The 12367-nt window shown below is 56.9% G+C and overlaps 1 protein-coding gene across 1 annotated transcript in view; it reads left to right on the top strand.

The window, feature by feature from the left end:
* The window catches only part of CARMIL1 (capping protein regulator and myosin 1 linker 1), an 80241-nt gene that overhangs the window by 44836 nt on the left and 23038 nt on the right, over positions 1–12367 (top strand). Inside the window, exons 12-22 of the mRNA XM_081111946.1 lie at positions 360–446; positions 3802–3905; positions 4644–4721; positions 4816–4892; positions 5577–5681; positions 6393–6462; positions 7948–8029; positions 9280–9379; positions 9468–9522; positions 10413–10585; positions 11294–11362. Of these exons, the coding sequence (XP_080968072.1) occupies positions 360–446; positions 3802–3905; positions 4644–4721; positions 4816–4892; positions 5577–5681; positions 6393–6462; positions 7948–8029; positions 9280–9379; positions 9468–9522; positions 10413–10585; positions 11294–11362 (1000 nt within the window). The remainder of the gene's footprint in view (positions 1–359; positions 447–3801; positions 3906–4643; positions 4722–4815; positions 4893–5576; positions 5682–6392; positions 6463–7947; positions 8030–9279; positions 9380–9467; positions 9523–10412; positions 10586–11293; positions 11363–12367) is intronic.

The following is a 12367-nucleotide window of genomic DNA, read 5'->3' as shown; positions in this document are numbered from 1 at the left end:
ACACTGGGGATCGAGCCCGGGACCCGGGCATGTACCCTGAACAGGAATCAAACCCATGCCTCTTGGTTTATAGGTCGATGCTCAACCCCTGAGCTGCGCCGGCCGGGCTGTGTTACGTTCTAAGGGCTGCTTTTGCTCTCGTCGGCTCCTGGCTCTCACACCCCTTGGTGGGAATGCTCACTGTTGGCCGCCCCTGAACGGGTGGCTGGGAATCCACAGGGCATCCAACGGAGTGGAAAATACTTATAGAAATCTCCATCGAGGGGAGCGTTGCTAAGGATTTATTGAAGAACTCAGAAGCAGATTTTTGCACCAACATGAAAATTCTCATAATCCCCTTTTCTTCTTTCCTTTCTCAGGTGTGTCCTCTTTAAGTGTTCAATTTGCCAAACTCCCAAAGGGATTAAAACATTTAAATTTATCTAAAACCTCATTGTCACCTAAAGGTACTGTATATCTTATTAACTTTATGTCTGTGATGTTCTCTACCTTAAATAGTTAGAATCATTACTCAGTCCTATGTCTGCATTTAAATATACGTGTTACCGCCTGGCCGGGGGCTCGGTTGGAGCGCGTCCCGTACACCACAGGTTGCAGGTTCAGTTCCCAGTCAGGGCACATATACCTGGGTTTTGGGTCCAGTCCCTGGTTGGGGCACATATGGGAGGCAACCAATCCACGTTTCTCTCTCTCTCTCTCTTTCTCTATCTCTCTCCCCTTCCTTCCTCGCTCTCTAAAAATCAATGAAAACTATCCTCGGGTGAGGATTAAAAGACTAATAAAATAAAGTAAAATACAGGGTGTCCCCCGAGATGTGTACACACTGACTGATTACAGAGGCAGTGTTTGTGGCACACATCGCATTTTCACAATCAGGAGGCCAGATGTTGATGTGCGTGTGCACTTTTCCTACTTCCCTTTGTTTCCTGAGTGACTCGGACCACTTCTCCAGCGCTCAGCACGACGGCCGTATCAGCAGCAACCTCCCTGCTTACATATTTTTAAAGATAGTTTTTTATTGATTTCAGAGAGGAAGGGAGAGGGAGAGAGGGATAGAAACATCATCAATGAGAGAGAATCATCCATCAGCTGCCTCCTGCACGCCCCCTTCTGGGGATCGAGCCCACAACCCGGGCCTGTGCCCTGAGCAGGAATCGAACCCTGACCTCCTGGTTCATAGGTAGACGCTCAACCACTGAGTCACGCTGGCCGGACAAAACAGTTTTTAAAAGCGTTCCTTGTTCTTGCAGCTTCAGAATAACTTGGATGAAGCGGTCCTTGTAAGCTTTTTGTGCAATTTGCCCGGCATTTGTATTTCAGTTCCAGGAAAGATGGATAGTCTAGCCCCTAATTCAAGAGAGATTGTTTTCTTCACCTCCTCACGCCACCCCTTTGAAGTTGGCGGGAGGACGGTTCGCAGGCTCCTGGGGCCTGTCCTGCCGGCTGCCAGGCCTGGGCGCGGGCCATCTGCCGCCCTCGCTCCAGCTGCACAGCCTCCAGCGCTAACGCACTGGAGCACCCGGCCCACCGGGCACCCCATGCGGCGCGGCGATCTGCGCTCAGTGGGGCTGGGAGCGGGCCTGGCTCCTTCCATCCTGTGTGTTTGGATTTCCTGCTGCTCCTGTGCTCAGGGGCCCGGCCTCCCGTGGAGGGGCCTCGGGAGGGGGCGGGGAGCCTTGTCCTGCCAGCGGCATGACACTGGGCGCGAGGCTCCCGGAGTCGGGCAGATGTTGGCCGCCCGCCAAGTGCCGGCGCCTGCCAAGGGGGCGTTGTGCTGTGGAGACCAATCCGACCTGTTCCTTTTTGGAATTTATTTGTTAAGGTTGTCAGACCTCACTGAGGACATGGTTTTGCATGGTTTTCTTGATGAGAGTCTGGTGTTCTCTGTATGTTTTGGACTCAGTTGTTCCGTTACGGAACATATATGAACAGTCCCAGCAGCAGGGCGGCTGCAGGAGGCTGGCCATTCACACAGGCGTGGGAACCTTCTGTCTGCCAGGGGCCATGTGGATATTTATATTTTTATTTTAATTTTATTTTTATTGATTTCAGAGAGGAAGGGAGAGGGAGAGAGAAATAGAAACATCAGTGATGAGAGAGAATCACTGATCGGCTGCCTCCTACACTCCCCACACTGGGGGTGGAGCCCGCAACCTGGGCATGTGCGCTGACCGGGAATCGAACTGTGACCTCCTGGTTTATAGGTTGACACTCAACCTCTGGGCCAAGCCAGCCAGGCCCATTTGGATATTTATAACATCATTCGTGGGCCATACAAAATGATCAACTTAAAAATTACCTGCTCTGTTTGGTCAAATTATTTAATTAACTCACCCCTGGGCAGAGCCAGGCCAAATGATTTCTCGTGACTTCTATGGCCCGCGGGCCGGACGTTCCCCACCCGTTTAAACATCACAGGTGTTGCCTCCAGACAGCAAGCTCTCCTCGGCCTTTGCAGGTTCCTGATCTGACAGGCTAGTCAGATCTGTGCCTCTCAGGGCCAGAGCCTCTCTGCTCTCACTGCCTCTCGCTGGCCCGGCTGCGGGAGGCTGACAAGTGGCTGGGGTCCCGGAGCCCATGCTGTCCTGGAGGAGGGGGGTGCTGTCCTTCAGGATCCGAGGGTCTGTCGCAGTGAACCCTCAAGAAGCTCTGACCTCCTCCTGGACTTGAGCTTCCGGGACTGTCTGGGCACAGGATGGGCTGTTACATGACCCGACCCCAGCTTGTATAAACATTTCGTGCGCACTTCATGAGCGCGGGGCGGATGGCCGCGACGTTCCTCCCCGAACCTCAGTGAAGTGTTCCTCTGCGCGCCAAGGGCGGACTCGCGCTGAGCAGTGGCTGCGGGACTTTTCCGACACACCCCGGCGTCGCTTGCTTGTAACTCTCAGTCTTCTCTCCGAGCGAGCGGAGCGAGCATCTCCGGGCTCCGGCGGGCCTGGCCCTGCCCTTGTCCTGGCCGAGGCAAAGGATAAAGCCCCCTTTCGTTTCTCTTCAGGGGCAGCCTGGGATAGCCAAGAATTTACTGCAAAATTAGAAACAACATCATCTGTAAAAGTATATTCCATTTAGCCCGGCCGGCATGGCTCAGCGGTTGAGTGTTGACCTATGAACCACGAGGTCACGGTTCGATTCCTGGTCAGGGCTCAGGCCCGGGTTGCCGGCTCCATCCCTGGGCCTGATCCCCAGTGTGGGGTGTGCAGAAGGCAGCCGATCAAATATATGTATTTTGAAAAGTATACTCGATTTAGAAATAGCCATATTTCCAAATTACACAGTGAGAACCTTGGAGTTTTAGTAAAAACACAAAACCCTTCGTAATAGCCCATGTCCTGTGATCTGAAGAATGATTACGATTCTCTGACCTCTACTGACCCCAGCAAGTGAGCAGAATGTTCTGGGCTCCCCATTGGTGACCCCGCCCAGACCCTGAGCCGTGATAAGGAGGGCAGGTTAAGTCCCTGCCCCCGCCCCTGCCCGGCTCGCAGGCCTGCCTCCCGACGGCGCTCCCCTCACGTGGCCCTCTGCCCCCTGGGGCCCCTCTTGGTTTCCTTGTCTTTGATTTCAGAGAGGAAGGGGGCGGAGAGAGAGACGTCAGTGATGAGAGAGGGTCACTGATCGACTGCCTCCTGCACACCCCCCGCTGGGGAAGGAGCCTCCAACCCGGGCCTGTGGCCTGCCTGGGACTCGAACCCTGACCTCCTGGTTCATAGGTCAGTGCTCAACCACTGAACCACATTGGCTGGGCCTAGGTCTCATTTTGTTTCCTGGACATTGAGCCGAATCTTCTCGCTGTTTCAGGGGTGAACTGCCTTTCTCAGTCGCTCAGTGCCAACCCACTGACCGCCACCACCCTCACGCACCTGGACCTCTCAGGGAACGCCCTTCGCGGAGACGACCTCTCGGTGGGTGCCCGCCGTGGCCAGCGCTGCGCCCCGTGAGCCTGGGGAGTGTCTGACGGGCTTTCTAGCCCGTGGCCCCCGTCTCCTTGAGCGGGGCGCCCTCGCCTCGTTTCATCCTGAGCTCGGGAAGTGTTTATGGGAAGTTTCAGAGCCTTCCTTAATTAAAGTCGCGCCGGGGTGAGGGGAGGCGTTAGGCCTTGCGACCCCCCGAGACCCGACGTGTCTTAGCTGCACAGGAGCTTCAGAACGAGAATGTGAACAGGACTGTCGAGGGCTCTCGTTGGATTGGGCGGTCACCAGGGATGGGAAGGTCGTTGCGTTGGACAGAGAGGGGAGCCCGAGACCTCCTGTGGTTCAGGGTCACATTCGCGGTCCTGTCCCTGCTCCCTGTTCACGGCGACGGCCACCAGGCGGCTGCGTCCCCCACGGAAGGTCGTCCGCTCCGGAATGATGACACGGAGCCAACCAGGCAGCTGGGCCACGTGCGGCAACGGGAGCTGCAGCCGAGTTTCTACCGGCCTTGTTTTTGCTGACGCATAATTTTAACTCTTTGGATTTTTATTTATTTATTTTTCTCCAAGGAAGACACTATAATGACATATGAAATTCTGCTAATTCTCTTGGGAAAACTGGAGGAGGATTCTGGGAGATTTGGGCAAATTGATGTTGAGTATTAACTTGCAGAGTGTGTGTGTGTGTTTCTAGATCCTAACGTGTTTGCTGCTTGTTTTTGATTTCAAGCCCATGTACAGTTTTCTGGCCCAGCCCAACGCCCTTACTCACCTGGATTTATCCAGCACTGAGTGCGCCCTGGACATGGTAATGGCTTTCCTTGCTGGGGGAGGTTTGAGGGCTTTCTCACTGATGCGCCCCTCGGCCCCGGCCCCTGAGACACCCTGCCCTCGCCCCGCAGGTCTGCGCGGCTCTGCTCCGAGGCTGCCTGCAGCACCTGGCCGTGCTCAACCTCTCCCGCACCGTCTTCTCTCACCGGTAGGGCCGCGTGCTGCGGGCGCTCTCTTTCAGGGAAGCGTGTTGTGCTGTGGCCACGGCGTGGTAACGGGCGGATGTTTCTCGGGAAGGAAGGAGCCTGAGGTCACTGTTCTCAGAGCACCAGGCCCAGAGGGTCAGGTGTCCGGTCTCTCCCCCGAATGGGATGCTCTTGTCCGTGAGGCCGGCCGCCGTGAACTGAGCGAGGAGGGGCGTCTCACCTGGGACAGGCACTGTGGCCCAGGGAGGGCTTCCCCCGGCTCAGCTTCTCGGACGACCTTCCTTTAACTGAATTAGCTTACGGACATTTTGTTTCTTTTTAAAAAATAGTTTCTTTATTGATTTCAGAAAGAAAGGGAGAGGGAGGGAGAGAGAAATATCAGTGGTGAGAGAGGATCTTGGATCGGCCGCCTCCTGCACGCCCCACAATGGGGATTCAGCCTGCAACCTGGGCCTGTGCCCTGACAGGGAATCGAACCCTGACCTTGTGGTTCATAGATCAATTCAACCACTGAGCCACACTGGCTGGGTCATTTTTTTCTTCTTCTTTATTTTATCTTTAAATTTCTACTGAAAAGATCGCTGATTTGTGGGTTATTTCAGAGTCTGTGAACACGTGTTTGGCCTTTTGGGTGTCGGGTGCTGACTTGCAGGGGTGACCCCAGGTGACCCGTGTCTGTCTTTCAGGAAAGGGAAGGAGGTGCCGCCCTCCTTCAGGCAGTTTTTCAGCAGTTCCCTGGCGCTGACGCACATCAACCTCTCGGGCACCAAGCTGGCGCCCGAGCCCTTAAAGTGAGTGGTTTGCGTGTTTTCTCCGCAGCTGTTCCAGTCCCGCTGGTGGGTGTCAGCGTGTGGGGAGGGGCAGACGCAGATCCCCAAGGCCCACGAGGCTGACGGGTGTCTTTTCACTTTGGGGCACAGAAGGAAATGATTCATTTTAAAAAAATACATCTTGATTTCAGAGAGGAAGGGAGAGGGAGAGAGAGAGAAACATCAATGATGAGAGAGAATCATGGATGGGCTGCCTCCTGCACACCCCCTACTGGGGGTGGAGCCTGCAACCCGGCTATGTGCCCCAACGGGTAATCGAACCCGGGACCTCCTCGTTCATAGGTCAACGCTCAACCACGGAGCCACACCGGCTGGGCACATTGAGTGGAAGGGAGGAAGAGAGGGAGTGAGGAAGAGAGAGAGAGAGAGAGAGAGAGAGAGAGAGAGATTGAACATCGATCTGTTGCCTCCCTTACGTGCCCCGACCAGGGATTGAACCTGCAACCTGGGTGTGTGCCCAGGGAATCGGACCCACCACCTTTGGGAGTGTAGGGCGACCCTCCAACCAACCGAGCCACCGGCCGGGGCAGCAGTGTCATTGTCAACAGGGAGGTGGTGCTTGGGCTGGCCCGGGCCCCGGCATCCTCCGGGCTCCATTCAGGGTGCATCTGGGCTCCATTCGGGGGCCCCCAACCTGCCCAGTGACGTGTGGCCTGGCCTGTTCCTCCGCAGGGCGCTGCTGCTCAGCCTGACCAGCAACCGCAGCCTGAAGGCCGTCTCCCTCGACCTCAGCAGCTGCGAGGTAAGGGGGCCGGGGCTGCCCCGTTCGCCTTCTTCCTGGGAAGAGCTCAGGCTGTGGCTCCAGCATCACCAAAGCAGAGACACGCGTCAGGGAAGGTCCGGGTTCCGTTCTGTGGGTTTGATCCAAACACCACGGGCCCCATCACAGAGCATCCACGTGGGCTTTTCACGATTAAAAATAATCCCACTTTCTGCCCAGCGGCTTCCGTCTTCTAGGAGACACAGTGAACACAGCCTTCCCTGCAGGCGACCACGGGGCACCACGCGCTTGAACCTAGAGCGCGGAAGGAGAAGGGCACGTGCATTTCAAGGACTTCCGTCCGTTCGCAGCCCTGGGAGAGCTGCAGCCGGGGGGACCTTCAGCCCCAGATAACCGGGGCGTGTAGCCCACGGTCCTGGCACCTGGAGAGCCGTGGCTTTCCTAGTCACGTGTCTGAGTTTTGTCTCGGGGACACACTTTAGTTGGAAGTGTCTTTTTCTGACTCTTCGGGTTTAAATTGTGTATCGATAGAGACGTGAGCTTCTTGATTCTCAGCGACTCACAGCTGATAACAGTTTTGTTTTCTCTCCCGGCTGCCGGCAGCTGGGCCTCTGTGTAAGTACCTGGCGGGCCGCTCCTAGCCTGCGCCGATAGGAGTCCGTGTGACAGTTGGAAAATGTGACTTTTATGGGGAAAGGCCACGGGTGGTATCTAGTTAAGAGTTTTTATAAAATAAATGGCGTCGAGCGCTCACATGTCACCTGGAGTTTCCATATTTGTAAATGAAACGTTTTCACTGCACTTTATAGAAAGTAGAGGTTTTCTTGTAAAAAATTCACTTCTCAACAGAGAAGTCACCAACAGCAAGTAATAGAATTGTAAAGACTCGGCCACCTTTGTTAGATTCTCGGACACACAGTTCTTTTTCATGCTCTGAAAATCAAGTTACGTTTCTTTGATGTGTTTGCCTAAATTATTTCTTGCTTTAACTGTGACATCGTCTGTGCACACATTAACGCGAGTGTTACCGAGCTGGGACCTGGAGCCGTGCTCCTCAGAGCTGTGGGTTGTGAAGAACCTGTTGTTGTTTTTTAGCTTCCAGTCTAGTGTAAATCAGCGTTTTTGCAAAAATTTAAAAGGACACTAGGAAATACTTTATTTTTAATTTTTAAATGTAACTTTAATTAATTTCAGGGAGGAAGGGAGAGGGAGAGTGAGATAGAAACACCAGTGATGAGAGAGAACCATTGGTCCGCTGCCTCCTGCACACCCCCACTGGGATCGAGTCCGCCACCCGGGCGCAGGGCTGGAATCAGACCCAGGACCCTGCAGTCCGCAGCCGACGCTCTGTCCACTGAGCCAACTGGCCAGGGCTGCTTTGCTGCTTTTCTGAAGGTTGTGCTTGACATGAAGTGGGAGACGGCAGCAGTGACGAGTGTCGCCCGTGTCTGAGGTTTTGGCTACGCCTCCCGGGTGACTGTGCCTTGTGTCCGTCTGTCTGTCCAGCTGAGGTCAGGAGGCGCACAGGTGTTGGAGGGCTGCATCGCCGAGATCCACAACATCACCAGCTTGGACATCTCTGACAACGGTGAGCGGCCGCGGGGAGGGGGTGGAGGGTTCTCGGAAGCAGGTGAGTCCCAACCTGGGCGGCATCCGTCTGTGGAGATGTGGCCCGCCTGGTCTGCTGGGCCTCTTACATCTGACAGTGGAGTTTACTTATGGGACAAACCTGTGCCCCGGTCTCACTGAGCTGATCCTGGAGCCCACAGTGCAAGGTCTGGGCGGGAAAGGAAAAAGCTCAGCCCTGGCCGGTGTGGCTCCGTGGGTAGAGCGCCTGCTCTCGGACTGAGGGTCCCGGGTTCGATTCCAGTCAAGGGCACGTACCTGGGTACTTGGGTGGCAGACGATCCCTGGCCCTGGTCAGGTGCTTACAGGAGGCAACCAATCGACAGTCTTTCTCACATCAATGCCCCCTCTCCGTCTCTCTCCTCCCACCCATTCTCTCTAAAAATCAATGGAAAAATGTCCTTGGGGAAGGATTAACAACATCAAGGCGCACACAGAACAGACAAAAGCCAGTTACAATCTCGGGCCCAAGAGGAAGAGCTCAGCCTCTGGGCTCTTGGTGGAGGGAGATCAGGTTGAGCCCTGGCATGTGTGTCCGGAGCGTGTTCCTGGCGTGTTCCCGCGGATGCTCGCGGCCTGAGCAGTTTGCACAGACACCGCACTCACTGGTGGAGAGCGCCGAGTCTCACCAGGACGGGAGAGTGGGAGTCCTGCCGTTCTCCACTCCCAACCCCGCTGACCTCATTCCCCACGGGCTGTGCAAGGGACTGTGGAGGATGATTTGTTTTTTGTTTTTTTTTAATTTTTATTGTTGAAAGTATTACAGACCCCCCTTTCTCCCTGCATTGGCCCCTCCAGCCCAGCCATGCCCCAAGCCCTCACTGCCCCCACCCATTGTCTGTGTCCATGTTTTTATTGGTTTCAGAGAGGAAGGGAGAGGGAGAGAGAGAGAAACATCAATGAGGAGAATCACTGATCGGCTGCCTCCTGCACACCCCACACTGGGGACCGAGCCCGCAACCCAGGCATGTGGCCCAACCGGGAATCGAACCGGGACCTCCTGGTTCACAGTCCATTGCTCAGCCACTGAGCCCCGCTGGCCGGGCTGGAGAATGAGTGTAGGGGTTTATCCCTGGGAAGTAAGAGGGCAGGGGGAGAGCACAGCGTTCCCTTGTGGAGACGAGGACCCAGGCCCTCGGGGAGCTGCCCTAGCGGGATTGCGTTCCACTGAGCGTCGTCTGCCGCGTCCTGACCCTCGCCCCTTCCTCCCAGGCTTGGAGTCCGACCTCTCCACCTTGATCGTGTGGCTCAGCAGGAACAGGTCCGTACGGCACCTGGCCTTGGGCAAGAACTTCAACAACATGAAACCCAAGTAAGAGTTCTGGGCTGTTGCTGTGCCGGGGACGGACGCAGCCTCCTGGACCCGCGGGCTGATCTCTGCCGCCTCTTGTTCTCTTTAGAAACCTGACCCCCGTGCTGGACAGCTTAGTGCAGATGATTCAGGACGAAGAGTCGGTGAGGGTTCCTCTAAAACGCCCGCCTCATGTCTGCTGCCGTTCTCATTATTTCCTCCGGGTTAATGGTCAGAGGCTTCCAGGTCATTTCTGGGCACACGTTTTCTGTCATTTGAAAAAAAATGGAATAAATCGTTAGGCTTTGGCACGGCGATAGGAGACATTTAAAGTTTACTTGCTCTTCCCTTGATTCCACTCATGATAAATTAAAGGAAGATTGTAATGAACAGAGATGGACTCCTAAGCTCATCTCTTTAAAAAAAAATGATTGATTTCAGAGCGGAAGGGAAAGGAAGAGAGAGACATCAGTGATGAGAAAGAAGCATTGATCGGCCGCCTCCTGCACGCCCCACACTGGGGATGGAGCCCGCCACCCGGGCCTGTGCCCCGACCGGGAACTGAACTGACCTCCTGGGTCACAGGTCGATGCTCAGCCACGGAGCCCCTTGCCGGCCTGAGCCCATCTTTAATGTCTGAGTCAGTGGTCGGCAAGCTCATTAGTCAGCAGAGCCAAATATCAGCAGTGCAACGATGGAAATTTCTTTTGAGAGCCAAATTTTTTAAACTTAAACTGTATACGTAGGTACCTTGTTATTAACTAGGGTGCTCCTAAGGCTTGGGAAGAGCCACACTCAAGGGGCCAAAGAGCCGCACGTGGCTCGCAAGCCGCAGTTTGCCGGCCACGGTGCTCAGATGTTGTGTAGCCTCTTCGTTATGTCATCCTTTCAGAGCTGGCACCGGCCTCTCGGTGTCGCCCCGGCTTTCCTTCAAGGGGAGGTGCCCGTCCGTGTTCCCAGCGTCTCGTGGCCGAGTTTACAGAGGAGGCCTCCGCACAGCGGGTCCTCCCAGTGGTTCTCCGTCCGAGACGAGCCGTGCGCTGTCCCCCCGCAGCCTCTGCAGTCCCTGTCCCTGGCCGACTCCAAACTCAAGACCGAGGTCACCATCATCATCAACGCCCTGGGCAGCAACACGTCCCTGACCAAAGTGGACATCAGCGGGAACGCCATGGGCGACATGGGCGCCAAGATGCTGGCCAAAGCGCTGCAGATCAACACCAAGCTCAGGTGCCGCCCGGCGGCTGGGGGTGGGGGGCGGGGAGGAGGGGGGGACAGTTTTTATCTTTTGTCAAAATACCGAGAGGGTGTTCCCAGATTTATTTATTTTTAAAAATATATTTGTATTGATTTCAGAGAGGAAAGGAGAGAGAGAGAGACATCCATGATGAGAGAGTGTCATGTACCAGCCGCCTCCTGCACGCCCCCCCCCGGGGATGGAGCCCACAACCCGGGCCTGTGCCCTGACCGGGAATCGAACCGGGACCTCCTGGTTCATAGGTCGCCGCTCAACCGCTGAGCTGTGCCGGCTGGCCTTGCTCCCAGATGTGGACAGTGATTCCCCCCAGCCTTTGTGGGAGAGGTTTCTGCTGGAGGGGGCGCCTGCCGAGAGCTGTGGGGGCTCCTTTCACGTCGGTGCTGACATGACCGAGTGGGGCAGACAGTGAATGCTGGTGGGCAGGGCCCGAGAGGCGGCAGGAGTGACGGGGCTTCCGCTCAGGTGTGAGCCCAGCCTCCTGGCCTCCCCTCCCCGAACCTGCCACTGAGGAGAAGCCAGCCAGGGGCCGGGTCCATGGCTCCGAGCGAGGACCATTCCCCTCGGTCACATGACGCGTCGTCCGAAAGCACCCAGACGGGCCCACAGAGCTTCCTCGTCATGGGAGGCCTGGTCCCTCCCCTCCGAGTGTCTCATTATCTGTGTGGTTCCTTTCCAAACAGGACGGTGATCTGGGACAAGAACAACATCTCTGCTCAAGGCTTTCAGGACATAGCCGTGGCCATGGAGAAGTGAGCGCTCGGGGATTCCTCCTGGGAAACAGTCACACCCGGGTCCCTGAGCCCCGGGGTGTCCCTGAGCCCCGGGGTGTCCCTGAGCCTGGGGTGTCCCTGAGCCCCGGGGTGTCCCTGAGCCCCACGGTGTCCCTGAGCCCCGGGTGTCCCTGAGCCCCACGGTGTCCCTGAGCCCCGGGGTGTCCCTGAGCCCGGGGTATCCCTGAGCCCCACGGTGTCCCTGAGCCCCGGGTGTCCCTGAGCCCCGGGGTGTCCCTGAGCCGCGGGGTGTCCCTGAGCCCCGGTGTGTCCCTGAGCCCGGGGTGTCCCTGAGCCCCGGGGTGTCCCTGAGCCCGGGGTGTCCCTGAGCCCGGGGTGTCCCTGAGCCCGGGGTGTCCCTGAGCCCCACGGTGTCCCTGAGCCCGGGGTGTCCCTGAGCCCAGGGTGTTCCTGAGCCCCACGGTGTCCCTGAGCCCGGGGTGTCCCTGAGCCCCACAGTGTCCCTGAGCCCGGGGTGTCCCTGAGCCCCACAGTGTCCCTGAGCCCCGGGGTGTCCCTGAGCCCCACGGTGTCCCTGAGCCCGGGGTGTCCCTGAGCCCCACGGTATCCCTGAGCCCTGGGGTGTCCCTGAGCCCCACAGTGTCCCTGAGCCCTGGGGTGTCCCTGAGCCCGGGGTGTCCCTGAGCCGCTGGTGTGGTGGGCATAGCTGTGGCTGGGACTCGCAGGCAGGGCCGAGCTGGTCTCACGCGTGGCCTGGTGTGAGTCTGTATGTGGGCTCGTGCCCAACGCTGCTTCCTCCTCCCGCGGCCTCACAGTCTGTCTCCACGGTGCTGCCTTCTGTCCCGTGAAGGCAGCTCTGCACCCGGAGGGCGAGGAAGCTGATACCTGGAGGGAAGATGCTGTGGGTGGACCGCAGGCCTGTGGGCTCGGCCGATGTGACTGGAGGGCCGAGACCTGTGGCTCTCAGGGCGACGGGAGGGGGGGAAGGAAGCCACTCCAACTGCTTTTCTTTTCTGAAAATAA

Source organism: Myotis nattereri (assembly GCF_964212035.1).
Source record: "Myotis nattereri genome assembly, chromosome: 18".
Taxonomy (NCBI): Eukaryota; Metazoa; Chordata; class Mammalia; order Chiroptera; family Vespertilionidae; genus Myotis; species Myotis nattereri.
This window is presented reverse-complemented; position numbering and strand designations above follow the sequence as displayed.